Raw genomic sequence first — 17,673 nt, 5'->3', positions numbered from 1 at the left:
ACCCACACACAAAGGCATAAACAATCAGCATGGCCCAAATTACTGCCTGCATTGATTGCTTTCCTTCTGCAATTATGTTCCCATTGTTTACTTTCTAGCATCTTCCTCATTCAAACAGAATTCAATAATTATTGCTTTATTTAATGTTAACGTAAGTAAGAGTGGTGGGTGTGTAGCACGGCAAGCTGCTTTGTCTTTTAGTGTCGTTCTCCCCCAATCCTCCCTTCCTACTTTGTTTCATGGCTTTGCGTTAAGGCATCCTCTCTAAGGACACCTGAAGACATCCATCTTTAGCTTTCTGCCCACAGGTCCATTTTGTATCCCTCCCTCCTCCCCAAGATAAATATACAGCTTGTTTTTATTCGCTGGTAGTGATGGATCATGTCTAAGCAAGTCGAGGAAGCACTTTTTTGAAAGAGAACCAGTATATGGTGGAGGGATGACATGCATTAGGGGGAGTAAAGGAAGAGTGCGAATGAGATACAGGAGGCTTTTTGTTGCCACATCAGTCCTGGAATACTCCATAAGCTATTTTGAGGCATGTTGCAGCTTGCTGGGCCTAATTCAAAGCAGCCACCACACTTGGAACCCAGCGGGGCCTCTGCGGTTGTGAGCTGTTGTTCAAGCTGCTGGCAGACCTGGAATCCCGGGCCAAGCTCTGCTTTGCTTTGCTTTGCTAAATGACCTGCTTTCATTCCAGGGGAATCCCAGAGTCACATTCAGCGTTAAAATGCAGTCACGGCGCGCCACAGCCGAATTTTCGCCCTCAAGGTTTTCCTCTCCCAGCATTTATCATCATCATCATTAAAATAGATAAATAATCCTGATTTACAACCCATGGCAATTTGGCACCAGTTGTGCAAAGACTTTGTCTGATTTTTTTTTATTTGATTTTTTTACTTTTGGATGTATCAGGAAGCTCCAAAATACACCCCACAGATGTGTTTGTCGAACAGTGGGAATGGGCAGATTTTATCCTTTCAGCGTGAAATACATTTTCTACATGAGTAAACTGTTACCATTACTGGGATGTTAGGATTTACATGCGTTCATATTCTGTACCACCATTCAAACGGGGAGACTTGGAGGTTGGCGTGACCACTGCAAAGCAATCTCAGAGCAGAGCCTCTCTGCCTCTCTAACAGGAGGAGGTTTGGCAGCTCCTTTCGAATTGATAGCTATTTAGCTCACAGATAGCCATCTGTTTTAATGCATTAATTTTGTATTAACAGCACTGCCAAATGTAATGGTGGAAATTAGGGTATGAACTTAATGGCTTGTGGTTTTGCGTGCGTGCAGAAGTCTGTCTGTGCATGTGTGTTTATATATTGTTGTGCTTTTTGTCTATACTTTTATTTGTGTCTGCGTGCACGCGCTGTATTATAAAGCTCCATCGGGAGACATTCTCTGGAATTACCGTCTCTCCGTCTCCCATCCACCCTTCCAGTAATACCCACCTCCATCTTGCGTGAGTCTGACTCTCTCAGCAACCACACAGTTTTGTGTTAAAGGTGCACTTTTACTTGCACGTTTAAGTGGATGGAAATGCAGATGTATGCCGTGCTCTAGGTGGGTGGTGAAACTGATACAGGCGCGTGGTGCCCACTCAAAGGGCAAGCAAGGTGCACTGTTGAGTTGTGAGCGAGAGGATGGGGTGGTGCCCACACCGCCCCGTCCCTCTCTCTCTTTACCTGAAAAAGCATAGAGCAACTGCTTCAGCCTCCACAGAGAGCGGAAAGGTGCTCTACGGGGAGAGCGTTGATAAGCCATCATAGACTTTTTAAACTTTGAAAATACACTCTACTCTACATAACTGAAGGGTTGAAGGGCGCTCCACAAGAACGACAATCAGAAAATGTTGGAGAATATTAAAGGTAATTTAAAATCACCTCACACACCTATGATTTTAGAGACTAATTACACTGAATAACATGTTGATTTTAAATATGCAACATATACTAGATTTTAGGGTTATTTTTGGCAGGATACATTTTTGACAACCGATTAATGTGCCGATGAGTTAAAAACGTATGATAAATCAAATAACTTCTTTTTGAACCCTTAACGCATGCAACAATAAAAATATGCATTAGAGGAAGAACATTTGTCTCTGACTATACTTCACTTTGTTCTTTGGTAATAGAGAGGAAAAAGTTCTCTTTGGGGATGATTGAATGAAAAAAAAATAAAAAACAAAAAAAATCATAATGTCCTATCAGGGATGAGAACAAATTTTATAACAAATTTCAAATTATATTATTTATTTTAGTCAGCATAAGCATCCTAAAGCCCTGTTTTTTTTCTTGTCTTATCAGTAGTTTATTTACTTTGACTACACACAACTATTTTGTTGTGTCATCTGTAATATTAGACCAAATGATGAATGATGATGATAATAATTTACAGAATGCACAAGAACTTGTGTTGAATGCATTTGAGGCAGTCACCCATTTATTGAATCCATGCCCCTGACATGACAAGTCTCCCCTGCTGCACTATGCTCCGCGGCACCCCTTTTGCTGGGGCCTCTGTAGGGTGATTAGAAAGGCCAGAGCCATACAGAACAACTCCTTCCAGCCCAACATGACTTTTTCATTAAGCTGGTAAATTCCTGCACTCCAGTTGGAGATGATTTATCAACTAGGGGCTTCATTGCAGATTCATAGAAAACAGACACCGTTCTGTCTGTCTTGTGCATTATGTTCGTGTGCACATGTGAAATAGAGGCAGAGGGCGGGCAAACTTGGTTTACTGTGTTTGTGCACTTCCTCCCAGAGAAATGCAATATCTAAGCAATTGTTAATATGAGGTTTATTCTATCATGTCTCTTTAGTGGTTGAGGACCATGAGTGAGTGTGCAACAGGCACCTCGCTGATGATCCTCCCGGTTGAGCTCCCACCGTGTTGACTGACTGTGAGCTGCCCCCAGCTGCCCGGGGTCATGGCCGGAGCAGAGGTGGTGCAAGGGCTGCTTTACAGGTAGAAGCGTTTGATGTTGTGGACCGAGCTACAGGCGCTGGAATGAGCCGCTCTTAGCTCTGTTGAGGCCACGGTCTTGGCCAGTCAGTCTACGAGTGAATTATGGCTGATGCTGGAGCAGGCGGTCTCAGGTTTACTCCTATATAAACCCCAGGCTTTTTATGGGAAACTATAAAACTCCCAGCATTTTTCCCCTACCTCCTGAGACTAGCTTTGAAGTTTTAGTCAGGTGCTGTCATTTTTTTTTTTCTTCTCCAACTTGACTTCACATAGATTTCTGGGGCTGTGAGTCATTTGCAGTGAAAATTTGTTTTAATTCAGGACATCTGTGAGGACTAAGAGCAGTTTGAGTTGATGGATTTGGTGTTGTCTATTCACAAACCACTCTGTGCGTCACTTCCGATGCAAAATTTGTGCACAGAGGAAAAGCATGTTGGAGGGGGAGGGGGAAGTGAGGGGTTCCTCATAATATCCACCAACACCTATTCATGACATCATGGATAGCTTGAAATGAGGAGACAAAAGAGAGCATGCAGAGACAGAGCCTTTTGCAATCACCTAATAACTCTATTACACTGCACTGTGGGGCTCACAAAAATGGAGGTAGAAGAAAGAGCTTTTCGTTTATTTTCCTGGAAGTGGTGTCTTAATACGCGTTTTAGGTGTTAAGCAGATGGATATGAAACAAAAAAATAACAATGAAATACAATCTCTTGCAACTCCTCACGGCATTATTACAAGATTACCAGAAAGAAAGAAACAGTGGGAGATAGAGACACAAGCCTGTCAAGGACATTTAATATTATTCAAACTTTTTACCCCCCCTTTTCCACTTCGAGTTTGTAAGCAATCTGATTTTAATGGAATGTGATTAAATTGCTGATGTGCGCAGGACATCTAGCTCGGTTTCTTCTTGTCTTCAAAGACTTTATATGAGCACGAGGGTTGAGATTAATGATCTTGTAGAGAGAGAGGTTCGAGCTTTATGCACAATGTGGAGGAAAATGTTGGCAGTGCAAAGTAGACCCGGCTTTATTGCAACTTGAATCTTTGCCCTATTAATTAGAGAAATAGGAAAAAAATAGTGGACTGCGTAATTTTATTTAAATGGGTTAAATACAGTCCAGAATCTGGTCACTGGCCACACCATTAGGCACATCTGCAGACTGCAGGTGCCGGATAAAAAACTGCCTGAAGTCCATGGTCATGAGAGAACATTCTAATATTCCCTCCATTTGTTCTTCCTAAAATGATTATGTTTGTAACCGGTTAACCACAATAATACCTACGCACATTACTTGTTAAATTAAAACATCATTTTCACCGAAAGCATTATTATACAAAGGAATCTTGACCAAGGTTGTAAATTTACTCGTATTTCAAATCTATTTCTCACAAGAAATAAATTGAAATGCCAAAAAGCCATTCCACCTCCTTTCAAAACACATTTTCACAAAAGCAACCAACTCCAATTGAGAAAGATCCAATTGGTCACCAATACTAAGGTTAGCGTGCCTCCTTTTCTCACCTCTGTTATATTTGGATGCCATACGGGCTTGATAAATAATCACTGTATACCTACTGTCCCAAAATCAGTGTTGCATGCTCAAGATACATGAGACTGTAGACTGAGCTGGAGCCTGTTGGGGTATGGTCAGCTGGGCAACTTGTCTGTTGACTGCGTTACCAAAGTGCAGCGGACAATTCAGAACTAATGGACACTTAGAGTTGCAGAAGGACACCACTATTTTTCCAGATAGCTGTTAAATCCGGAGTCCATTCATTCCGAATCCGTTAAATCGAGGTTCCACCTTCTATTTCTTCCTCTCCAGCCGGAATAAATGGAAAACGTCTGTTGATTGACATTGATTGCAGTCACATCAAACACCCAGTTGGACGCCCCTCGGACTGTGATGTTGAGGTTTCACATGACAGCCGTGGCACGAGTGTCCATGCAGAGCGAGGGGCTCTTAAGGCCCAGCCAGTGTGATACTTTAGGATAATGGTCAATAACCGGCTTGCTCACGCCAGGTCCGGTCTTGCATCATTGATTGAGCAATGCAGGCGGTAATTAGACTTGAGGCTCTGGTGTGACAAGACTTTGTGGCAGGATGGCATCACTTGGCACTGGCTGAAGACCGAAAGCTAGCTCGAGGGTCTCTGTATAGCCTTGGAGAAAGTGTTGGGGTTGACAGGTCAATACCGATGCTGATTTACTGTCCTTTGATCGTCATCCTCCTGTTGCGGAATGTTCCGGTCACCCTCCTGCCTCTCGAGGCTTGCGTGCTGTGCTCTATGATAAAGCTGGGATTTAACTCGCCGTGATCAATATTTAGTATCCCAAGCGTGAAACAGGCAGATGTTTGGAGTTTCCTTTTCAGAGGCGGGAGGCTTGTGTTGAGTGAAGGGAATCAATGTTCTTTCCGTCCGCCGGGCTGCCGAGCTTACGGCTTCTGAAGACTAGCCGATGCCATCTCTGTCCGCCTTTGCACTCGGGAGATTTGAGCGCCCCCACCCCCCGCCTCGGGCCTCTCCTGTCATGTTAGTGTGCTGATACAGACACTCAATGCAGACAAAGTGCGCAGTCCAAACAGTTGTTCTGAAGTGGAAGAGGTCTGGATGTTAAACAACGGGACTGTGATTGGGAATTGATTTGTTCATTTGCCAACTGTGTGAGCGAGAGTGCCGTCCACAAGAACCGCTTTCTCACTTTTTTTCTCTCCTTGCTCTCTCTCTCCGTTCCCTCCCACAGCACCTACAGCAGCACGAAAACGCGGTGGAGGGCGATGCCTGCTACTACCACTGCGTGCTGTGCAACTACTCGACCAAGGCCAAACTCAACCTGATCCAGCATGTGCGCTCCATGAAGCACCAGCGTAGCGAGAGCCTCAGGAAGCTGCAGCGCTTGCAGAAGGGCCTGCCCGAGGACGACGAAGACCTCAGCTCCATCTTCACCATTCGCAAATGTCCCTCTTCGGATACAGGTTAGACTCCTTCTGTTGTGAATGAATGAAGATATTCAGTTGGCTGTCCTTTCTACAAGATGTTGGAATGTGTGTGGCTGTAAGAAAAAAAAGGACCTCGCTCTTCCACCTTTTCTCCGTGACGTGGACGCACTCACAGTCGACAGTGAGGCGCTCTAAAGCAGGAATCCCGGCCTAAAGCCCCGGTCCACTTAATGGCTGTTAAATCGGAGACCAACACAATCCCCCGCCCCTTTCCACCCACTCGTTAGTCCACCTTTCTCCGTGATGTTTGCGCACTTGCGGCCAACTATGAGACACTCTAAAGTGTCTCTGCCAGCAAACTGTCCGAAGAAAATAATCTTTTTGGGGGTTAGCCATAGCTAGCTGGTCATTTTAGTCACTCCTAAAACAATTCTGGAAAACTAAAATGGGGAAAGTCTTCACAGTTTGGTACGAAGTAATTCTCAGTTTTTGCACACATTTCTTGTAATTCTGTTTTCCAAAACATATGATGTATTTCCAACCCTCTGAGTTCACCATACAGAGTCTTTAAAACACAAGTAGTTGTCTCGCGCATTGATGTTAAAGATGGAAAGAGTGCAAAGTCAAAAGGCAGCTGCGGCAAGGAGAAGGCCATCAGTAGCCAAAACACATTTGCAAGGCTAAAACAAAGTCCCCAGACTGCTCATTTATTATGGACTGATTAGGATGGGCGAACTGTGGTCAATTAACACGCTTTCTTAGCAGAGATTTGGTTTTCTAATCACTTTAACTCGGGTGCCCTCACAAAGGGACTCCTTTGTGTGTCCCGGCAAGAGGGAGCCATTACATCCCTCGCACACATACTCACTGTCTGTGTTGCGGAAGAAAAAAAAAAAAAGGCCAGACTGTGAAGACGCTTTGTTCCACGGAGGCAGGGATAATGAAGCCAGCGGCCGGGAAATTGCGCAAGAGGCAGTCACAGATCTGAAGCAAATCATTAGAGAACATATTTAGCTGAACAATTAGGGACAATTAAGCTTTCTGCTCACTGCACTCCAAATATGTTAATGACTACAGTACAGTGGACAAGAGAACATGCAACGGCAAGAGGAAAGGCTATTTAGGTTAAAAGGGTTGGGAATTTACTTTTCCTCTCTTGTGCAGATGAGAGTGGTGCCAGGGTTTGTACTTATGAGTGTGTGTGTTTGGGTTTTTTTGCTTGGCGGATGTGCTTATCAATCTGGTTTTTTTTTTGTTGCTTTCTTTTTCATTCATTTGTTGTGCTTGTTGCCCATTTTAACCTCCTTGAGAGATGAAAGCCTAAAGTTAGAGCTAATGGAGCCCTTCTCTACGGCTGTATGTGGATTGTATCGTACTCTCATACTCATAACTGAATGCCGATCTCTTTCACAGTCTCACAGTATTACTTCATTGAGGATATGCCATGAAGAATACAAACATTGCCTGCAGCCAAAGCATATGCTCAATAAATCCAAGTTATTGACTTTATCTATGATCAGTACAGGTGGCGCCTTTTGTAAAAAAAATTATAGGGGAACCAAAATAACGTTTTTTTTGGCACTCTGAGACTCAACACCCAAAGGGTGGAGCTTGTCACTTTGTTGTCTAATGATTGGCTTACAGAATATTGTCACTTCTGTCCACCCAAAAAGTACACAAGCTGCATTTGAAATAAGCCTAACACACAGTTGAGCACATCAAATGTTACAGTAACACAGTAACCCGCAAATAGCTAAAGTTATCATATTGATAGCTGAAAAATGGGTTTTAAATGTTGCAATACAGTCACTGAATTACGACTACAACTGCCAAGTAGCTAAAACTAATGTTGCCTTAAAATTACGCCATCCCACTATTCCATTGTACGTGACCTTTTCACCGGCCAATTGGCTTGTCACCAAAAGGGAGTTTCTCCACCATCGGGACTTGCGTGTCATTTTAGTGTGCCTTGAAGGTTTGGAGTGTGTTTAACTATGTTCTAATGATCTAACCCACCCACAGTAAGGCCTCCTTCACAAAATAACCTCTGCAGTGGTCTGTACTTTTGATGAAAAACTGATGTCTCTGGCTCCACGCTTATTAATAGGCCGCACTCATAAATCGGCTTTTGTGACAGATTCTACCGCAATGTCAAGTGAAAGAGCAGCACAACTATAGCGGTGTTGTTTTCTCCGCACTGGCAAGATCGGGATTTATGTTGCAATAGTTGCAACAAAGCGACTACAGCAAATTGTAAGGATCTACTGTGGTGAAAACAGAGTTGGTTTAAATGTCCATCCCTGTAAACTTTCATTCCACTTGGCAAGTTCCTGCAGTGTAATTTCTCCTATAAACTGCCCCAGGCCTGCTCTTATAGCTCCACCCCCTCGCACGGCTGAACCTTTTATTCTCTTTTAGTGTAATATTTAATTTCCTCTCCATTAGTACTTCTGCGACACATGGCTCTCTTTTGTGGTCGAAGCTTACTTGCTAAGTGATGGAACATTGCCTGGCTTGTTAAAACAAAGTTGCCCCTGGAACTGTGGGTCACCTACGCTGTAATTCTGTGGCCTGCTGCTGCTGCTTGCTGCTGTTTTGTGATTCTGTGAGCAGTTTGGGTGTTAGTTGCTGTTTGCTTTCCCCTCCCAAAAACGCCCAGCATGACACAATGGAGTAAGGGAACCGTCAATTATATGCGGTCGTCAACTGATACCTTTCTATGACATTTCCATGAGTAATAGACTGAAATGAGATGGGCCCATGTGCAGCACTGTGTGTTTTACATCCACCCACTTTGCATATTAATGCTCCCAATGAGGGTGCAGAAAATGCAGGCTCCAGGGATTTAGTGCCACATATTCCCTCCGTGGTGGATGTCTGGGGAGAGCAAATACAGCAGAAATGAGCTTCTTTCCAATTAGACTTACACAAGAATAAAGGCTTACATTGTTTTAACTCTTACTCATACTGACAATGTGCTGCTGAGGCAAGTTGCTCGGTGGCCCCGCCTCCATTTGTCTTCTTTAACCCTTTATCTCGGGGTGAAACAAAGGAGGCCTCAGTGGGAGCCCAGCCACACAGCTGCCCTTTGTGCAGACGCCTGACGAAAAGCCACTTTTTACTACATCTCCAACTGCATACACTGGGCCACATTAGGCCATTAGCACAAATGCACTTAGTCTGCATTTAATTAGGTGGACCCAAAGACCAACTCTATTCAAAAGTTCACTTTTCCCTGCATTTTTGTGTAATGGCCATTTGCAGGGCTTTTAATTGTGCTGGATTGTTCATAATAATTGGCGCATCATATTTAGTTTGCCAGAACACGCTGTTGCTAAGGAAATGACAGTGTCTGTTTTTTTAGGTCAATGTGTGTTTATACACTCACAATGTTTGGTGCACCTTATCAATCAGGTGCTGAACGTCTTGTTGCGGTAATCATTTACAGGAGCTACACTAGAGGGCCAAAATATTTAATTACGTTATCCCACAATATGATGCAGTGCAGTTCAGCACTAGTGTCTGCCGAAGAAAAAACCAATATTATATATTTGAATGAAAAGAAGGAGTTTATTCTATTAAAAGGGGGTAAGATAAAGTGACAGATGCTCTGCAAGATTCTTTTTTTTTTCCACCAATCAAGAGAGCATTTCATGAAGTTAAAATATGTTTCATTGGTGACATCCAGCATGTGTATGTGTGTTTGCATACATGTGGAGCAAGCAAAGACGGAGAACAAACGTGGCTGACAGTGGATTAGCTCCTGCTGTAAATCTGCCACAGTCACAGATGGCAGGCTCTTGATCTCTGGGCTGTGACGGCTCGGCTCTCAGCACGGTAGGAAATCCCTGCCTCTGTGAGCCGAGGCCGTGGAGGAGAAGGTTGGTGCTCGGCTACGCGGACGGCCAAAAGTCATTGTTAGCCGAGAGTGTAGACACGGGAGCCTGGGGTCTTCAAGGGCAAAGACTGGTTTGGAGAGGGCTTATTAGACTGCAACCCCGCAGTTGTTTCATCCACCGCACCACCGGTGGCTTGTAAGTGGAGTCTAAACCTCCAGTTTAGATCAGTGCTACTTTTAATGACCAGTTTGAGAAACTGGCCAGTGGAGCGATGTGCATTATTAAATGGAAATGAGACCAAAGGATGCATACAAATGACTGCATAATAGCAGTGTCCAAAATGAGATCCATTACTTGTTTCACTAAAAGGGGTGCACTTCCAGGGTCACACACCTAATAGCGAGGCCTGTCCTGACAACAGATGCATTTCTCTTCCCTCCCCCCTTTTGTCTCATGCATAATTCTTGAGACATTCAAAAAGCTGCAAAACAGGCTGTGACAAAGAATATGTTTCCTAATGAAGCAAATTCACAGGAATCACTTGCAGCTCGCATGCTTTCAGAAGGATCTCTTAACAAATATGTTGTTTTCACAGAATTGTGAGCGTTCGTTCTTTTGTGTCGTTCCATCACACAACAATCCTGGCAATCCTGGCTTCCCGCCGTCGCTATTATGATTGAACCATCTGCATGTCCAGTGGCCAGGCTAAAGCTGTATGAGCCAGGTAATATCAGAGTTGAGCCAAGCCACGCTCTGATGGCGTGCAAGGGGTCATACCTAAGCTCTTTCTCCCCACAGACGAGAGCAAAACAGACAGTAGCCCTTTCTGGAATGTCCTCTTAAATTCAGGCCTGTTCAGATGCAAAGTAAACCTTTCCAGAAACAGGATATGAAAGCCCCTAACCACTAGAATCCTGCCCATGCCACATTATGACCAATCTGAAAGTACGTTGCATAGTCAGACAGTGGTGCAATGCGCTTTTAATAAAGGCGGGTTATTGCCCCGGTGATGCAGAGTGGATATGAGGATGAAGACTGTGCGGGCTGGGATGAGTCCGGGCCCCAGAGGGGCCTGCAGCTCAGTCAGACCTCCGTCAGCCGCCTGCCTCCTAATCCTTGTCCGAAGGGCATCGAGACGGCGTAGGAAATTGTTTGCCGTCCATGGAACGTGCCAGGAAATTCATAAATAACCTTCTACTTTTCTTTTTGAAAATGTTACAAAATACACAGTCTTCATTAAAAAGGCTTTAAAGATTTATCTATCAGCATTTATGAGTCCACTGCTCCTCTTAACGCAAGCGGGTCTCTTCTTCCCCATACCATCCGCTTTCCTTTGAATGCCGCCCAGTAACGAAAGAGAAAAGCCACTGTGCAATTCTATGCTATGATTGTCTCCAGTTTTGTGCTGCCTAAAATGAGGATAAAGTTACAGACATCTCAGACTTGATTTGAAATGGTGAATTCAATGAAAGACAAAATCAAATCTGATAGGAGCCTGCTACACCATTTTTTTTTTTAATCTGTACGGAGAAAGGGGAGACATTGCGCTCAGAGCGCAGCGCATCAACGGCCAATGCATTCATTGTGTAAAGTATGTGCTGGAGCAATGGCATATGTGCACAAATTAAGAAATGTTTAATTCAAATGGCAGCATGCTGTGATGACAGACAGCGCATATATTGTCAAGTCAAGTGAAAAGTGAACATATATCAGTCACTATGCTAATAATGATGCTAATAAGCGACTTAGCACACACAGGTCTGTGGGTGCAGCAGTACTCCCGAGAGACACCCGGACGTCACGTGACTGCATTTGTTTACGCCGCCATGTTAGCGAGAGAATAATGAAAGATTACAGATGATGGCTGCTGTCCATTGGCTATGGCTCAATTTATGCCACATTGTATACAAGAAATGTTAAAGCCTTCAAACTGGTATACCAAACACGCTGTATATCAGCGTAGACATGGTGTCAGATTGGGGTAGGTTAGGGTACGAGGGGCTCTGCTTGTCATCGAGCCCATTTTCAGAGGGCACATTATAATATTGGTTTCCATGGCTCATCATGACAAGACCAGACTCTCTTTGAAAACGGATCCAAGAGATCGACAGTCTATCAGGAGACATTCGTCATTTGTTCTCACGTGTTAATGAGTTCTATTTTCAGGTGCAGACGCTATGAGGCTGGGTATTGGCGCAGAGGTGGCGGCGGTCGGTGTGAGTTGCCAGGTCGTAGGATCTTGAGCAGAAGGAAGTAATGCAAGGAGCCCGGCCGCCCCACATGCCACTCACACGGAGTGACCACAACTCCCAGAGGGGCTGTCACTCAGCAGTGCAGGATGGAAGTCAGTGGTTCGGGAAAGACAGAGACAGCAGAAGAGCGAAAGGATTAGGTGACAAAGACATAATGGTTGTGATAGCTTGCGTAATAGAAGCAGCTGTGTCAGTTGAATAGAAGTACATGCAGTGGAGGAAAAAGTCAGAAAATGACCACTATAGCAGCAATGGGGGTACACTCGTGGCTACTCTATTTCAAGGTCAGTCCACACTAATGCACCCCAGGGGCCTCATTTTTGGAACTTGTTAATGATGGTACCATTTCCAGGTCCAAATAGGCCAAGTACCGAATGATGCGAATTATACCTCCTAAAACTTGGAATTTCATGTCTACAAAAGCATTACATTAAAGTTTGCCACTCCAGTGTCAACTCACTTTGCCCTAAAAGTACAATCGTGTACTTTACTTTCTGAGAGCGCACTAACAATTTTGCATTATCGAGTGAACAATGATGCACATAGTCTCAATTTGGCCATAGGCACCATGAGAGATAAAGTACGGCTTGAGTTTGGGAACTATTGAGTTTAGGCTAGGAAAGTTTTATTTAGGCATTTTTAATAAGGCCGTTTGTGCTCCCCGAGAGATGTGTCGGATCAAAGGCCGTGATCCGTACTATGGATGAGCTCACCCTTGGGCCCAGAGGAGACGACTGGCCTCGCTGACAGACAAACAAAACCAGAGAGTGAAGGATGCCCTATGCTGCAGCATGTTGCCCTCACACTTCCAAGGCCCCTGTAGAATGAAGCCAGATGAAACAAAGAGTTATGTGAAAGCACAGACGTTGTGATTCATTATCCACTCTGACACATGAGCCTGCGCAGCGCGCATAAGTGTAAAACATCCCTACAGCCAAACAACATGGACTCTATCATGGTTGTTGCACACACAGACACGCTCACAAAAGCTCACACGTCCTTGTCTCGCATTAGCAAAATGAGTCCTCTCCACCATCTCCACCGTATCAAATAAAAGCAGCCGGGCAGATGGCAACGATGGGAGAGATGCAGAAAAAATTCAGTAGAGAACCTCTCTAACCTTTACCTGTGGGCGTGAGCACCAGTCATTGATTCACGCCGTGGCCAACAGCGCAGCACCTGAGGAGGGAAGAGGAGGAGGTTGCGTAAAGAGAAATGGTTGAGTTTTGCTAAAATATCACAAAAGGAGTGGGTGGAAAACTCTGGTGCACGTCAGGACGGAGATGGCAGAAAAGGGCATTTAGGGTAACCCTCCTCAGGTGATGAAATATAGTGTAACTGCCTCACCCGCATGGCCCTGCTAATTATGGCAACTATCCATTAGCATGCTTGCGTCGCTGAGCACTGTTTGGTGTAAACGGACGCTGGTGTTTGCCTCAAAAGGTTGATGTAGGTTATAGATGAGTGTCCAAATAATGCTGGATGAGCTATATGTGTTCCACTATATTTATATTGTGTCTTGTCAGATGACAGCAAGCTCGCATCCAGGATGAAATTGTTTATGTAGAACTCATAATGCCATCATGTAACATTATGCATCAATGCAAACCATCCTAGAATTATGTTTAATTGCAAGTTTAATTGGTTTGAATACGCACAAATTTACTACACGTATATCCGGACAAATGGCAGAAAAAATGTGTGTCATGCTAATAATACGCATCAAATCACTTCAGGTACTTGCAGTGTAAGCGTGTACACACGAGCGAAATGTGGCCAAAGTGCAAACTAGCTCAATATCCGGTTAGCTTTCTGTGCTTTCATACTGACATTGCAAAAAATATTAGTGCTCTTCAGTGATGACTTGTCCTTTAAAAGCAATTTAGCAGTTTATTAATAAGAATACAAGCGGGGAACAATTTGGGAGCAGAAGAAGAAAGTCATCTCATAGCATTACGATGAATAATCCACTGTTCAGAAAGCAAGCAAAGGTCAATTTTCATGCTACTTGCTCAGTAAGCAAACAGCAGAGCGCATCGATTAAGTTGGAGAGAGAAGGCCTTGCAATTTCTGCTCCCCCGTTGGAGTTCGTTGGCTATAATAGTTGGAGATGCAATATAAAAATATATACCTCCCTCGATTTTCCACTGAGGATTGTCACTCTCACTTTGTGGACGTTGCAGTGTTGTAATGATATGTGTAATTCTGGAAATGAACATGCTGATGTTTCTCCAGGACCATACGCTCATGAATTATTCAGCTTATAAATAGGAAATAAAAATGTTTTACCCATTGATGCACTGAGTGGAGTGTTTACATGTGTAAAATGCTTAGCAACAACATATTAATTCTATGCAACATTTTTTCCCCTTTAATCAGACTCATCTAAAACATTTCTAACTCCTATTTTCTGTAAATAGGAGATACTGCCATAGCTGACTGAATATTTTTCATTCATGGTAAACATGGTATTGGTGAAGTACACTTCATCCATTTTCCATAGCCTTAAACAACACTGAGTAAAACGTTTCCCTTTGTACATTCTCGCTGGAAATGATTGTTTGACATTGATCTACCATGAAAATGTGCACACACAAAAAAGTGTGATGCGTGAGGTGTTATCTGTGCCCGATGTGTGCAGGTATACTGGAAATGAGAGCCTGGCATGTATATGCTAAATATTTCAAGCACTTGGGAAAGTGAGACGGGGCACATGTTGGTGTGCAAGGCATACAATGGAGAACAGAGTGCGTGTGTTGGCATCCATGTCACATGTCACCGTCAGTCCAACGGGCTAATGTTCTGAGGCTAGATTTAAGGTTGCGCGGGGGCCGGCATGGCAGCCGGAATTAGGAGAAATAGGCCGTTTTTGTCATGTAAAATGCCGCAAAAGAATCTAATTGGCTGGGGGAGCACAGAATGGCAATGGTGTCTTTGTTTAAGGGTCCTCTGCAGTCACTTTGCCAGATCCATTGTGCAATGGCCACAATAGCATTAGTTTTTGCCCTTCTTTTCTTCAGTTCTGTGCAGTCAGCTCATATCCGTTCCACTCTGTCTCTTTGCTTCACTTCCACGCTCCACCAGTGCTGAGGAAGGGGCTAAGAGACATGCTCCCCCTATCACAATCACCTTCTTCTCCACCGCAACATTTACCAAAGTGGTGTACCTCAAGACCCACATGCCTTTCCTTTGCAGAACTCAAATTCATCTTCCAGTGCAACACAATCACCGTATGAATTGAAAATCACATTGTCAGTGCAACTAACATGTCTCGAAGCCTTTGTGGGGCCTCTTTGACAATGAATAACATGCCATATATTTTACTCGACTTGACAGTCGGTGAGGCAATAAAACTAACTTTACACTGTATATTTTGGGAAAGGTTGTTTTAAAACACTTTTTTTCCAGATTTTGGAAAGAACCAATGGTTTACTGTTAATTAAGACGTTTTCTTTACAAAGGGTATTTCCAAGACTTAATAGGTATCTTTTAAAAACTCCCAGTAATATGAAATGACTATGACTGTTGATATATAACGGATTAGAACACCCTGTGAGGCAGCATGATATGGAAAGTAAAACGTTCCAGCACTATAAACTACATTGAATGACTCTTTTCTTCTCACTTTGTTTGGTCAGAACTAAATTTTTATAACCGATTGCACTAAAGTTCACCAAGTCTTGAAAGGGTCATTCAAAATCATTGTATAGACGTTTTCTAAATATAACATTCAGTAAAAATTGCGGAATAACTGTGAACATGATTCACAATGGGCATCCAATCTCCTGGCATCTAAAATGACCACTTTCAATTGAAGCGTTTTGTTCGTATACTCTTATCCGGAGAAAGAAAAAAAAATCATACTGTACCTTTCTTGATGTCCCCTTTGACCAATTCTTGTGTATTGTGACCAAGCCTGTTATTTAAAGCCTTTCATGATGCGGCTGACGTGAACAAGACATTGCGGTCTCATAATGGCGCAGTAAATTATACGAATTTGGTATTCCGCGGCAACGGCAAAGCACTCGTAACAGGTGATTGAGTGAGGCCTCGACCAAGGTTACGCGCTCGCAACACCTCCAGTCAGCAGCTGATGCAAGTTGCATGAGCCTGACGAGCCCAGTTAGTGCTTCGTTAATGGCCCCGCGCCTTGAGAAGGTGTAATCACGCGTGACAAAACCCGGGCCCAAGTCGCTAACCCAGCAGTCATTTTCTCTGCATTAAAGTGTCCTTTTTTTGTTAGAAAGGTCATTCATAACTTGGTCGCTCTGTTGATGTACAGTGAGAGATATTGATTGATTAATGCATTAAGTGCTCACAATCCATTAGGTTCTGTGAAAGGGACAGGGGGAGGGAGGGGGGACTTCCTCTTTCTCACCGTTTATATTTCCACCTCTGCCTGTCATTCAATGGATGTAATTTCTCGCTGGCAAAGTTGAAGGGACAAAAGCTGAATATCTGCCAAGTAACGCATTCAAAAGAACATTGGCTCTCATAAGTGTCACTTCAATTACGCTGAAAAGCCCAACAATGATTTGCTCCTATGTATTTGCCTTCCATACAATATGACTGACAATGAATTGAAACCGCCTTCAGTAGCTTCAGTCAAAGACGTATAAAATGTGCATTACTTAGCAGTAAATAATAGCAAGCTCTTGTAAAAAAGAATAAAGATACTTCTTATATTTCCTGTCTGAGAGTGGTGGTTTTCAAACCTAGAGGTGGCTGCCTTTAGTGACACAGAAGAGATTTGCACCGCATGTGTCCTATTGTGTCGGTCATTAGCGTCCAAACACGGGCTGCATTAGAGATTCATAACTGTGTGCCATCTCTGCACCTTTCATCTCCACCAGGGCCAGCTCCATTAGGATCTTTTATCTTTGTGCTGATGGCTGCTCCTGATAATGGGGCTGCCGAGAAATCCCAAAAAGTGAAGACTCAACTCTGACACTATTGGCACGCTTTAAGTAGACTCATACATCAGAGTATAGAGAACGTATGGACGGATTTGCTGCTTCAAAAAGCAGATACGCATCCATTGATACTTTGTAGCACTACTTTAGGACCCACTTAGCATTTATGAGTTGCGTATAGACATTGTAAGCAAAACATACAATGTAATGAGTGGTGATTAATGTAGAGGTCAGCCGCTGTAACTACACTATGAACAACACATGTGTAGTACATGTTGTATCATGTATGATGCATGCCTATTGTGATTTCTTACAAATATGATCAACATATTCACCCTCTATAAAGCAGCAGATAAATGTATGGTTTGGTGAATGTATATGACAATATGTTACTGGCAATCACTATTTGAGTTTTTTTATTATTTTTTTATATTTTGCTCCAATCTAAAGGATCCTGGTACTTTTAGTTTGAGCATAATCTAGCAAAGGCTTCACCAATGTGAACCACATGAGTCGCTCTCAGGCCTGTTTGTAAGGTAGTTTATCAGTGATATGATATTGTGATTTCCATGGAAAGTTGACAGAAATGCACATCAGCCTTGTAGGTCACTGCCCAAAACAGCAACAAAGCAACAACAACACTGAGGCATGAATGCTAGTGTTAAAATAACAGAAGAGGTGTCCAAGAATGTCAATATGTTGTATACCATATATTAACTTAATTTGCCCCCCCCCCCCTCAC

At 43.4% G+C, this 17,673-nt stretch overlaps 1 protein-coding gene across 14 annotated transcripts in view; it reads left to right on the top strand.

Moving 5' to 3' along the window:
- Positions 1-17,673, top strand: part of zfhx3b (zinc finger homeobox 3b) — a 308,314-nt gene that overhangs the window by 246,319 nt on the left and 44,322 nt on the right. For all 14 annotated transcript variants that reach the window (XM_085907649.1, XM_085907647.1, XM_085907642.1 and 11 more), the window contains one exon: positions 5,732-5,963. In XM_085907649.1, coding sequence (XP_085763775.1) covers positions 5,732-5,963 — 232 coding nt within the window. The remainder of the gene's footprint in view (positions 1-5,731; positions 5,964-17,673) is intronic.

Source organism: Syngnathus leptorhynchus, chromosome 3 (genome assembly GCF_054491065.1).
Source record: "Syngnathus leptorhynchus isolate UIUO chromosome 3, UIUO_Slep, whole genome shotgun sequence".
NCBI lineage: Eukaryota > Metazoa > Chordata > Actinopteri > Syngnathiformes > Syngnathidae > Syngnathus > Syngnathus leptorhynchus.
Note: the sequence above shows the minus strand (reverse complement) of the source record. Positions and strands in the feature narration are given on the sequence as shown.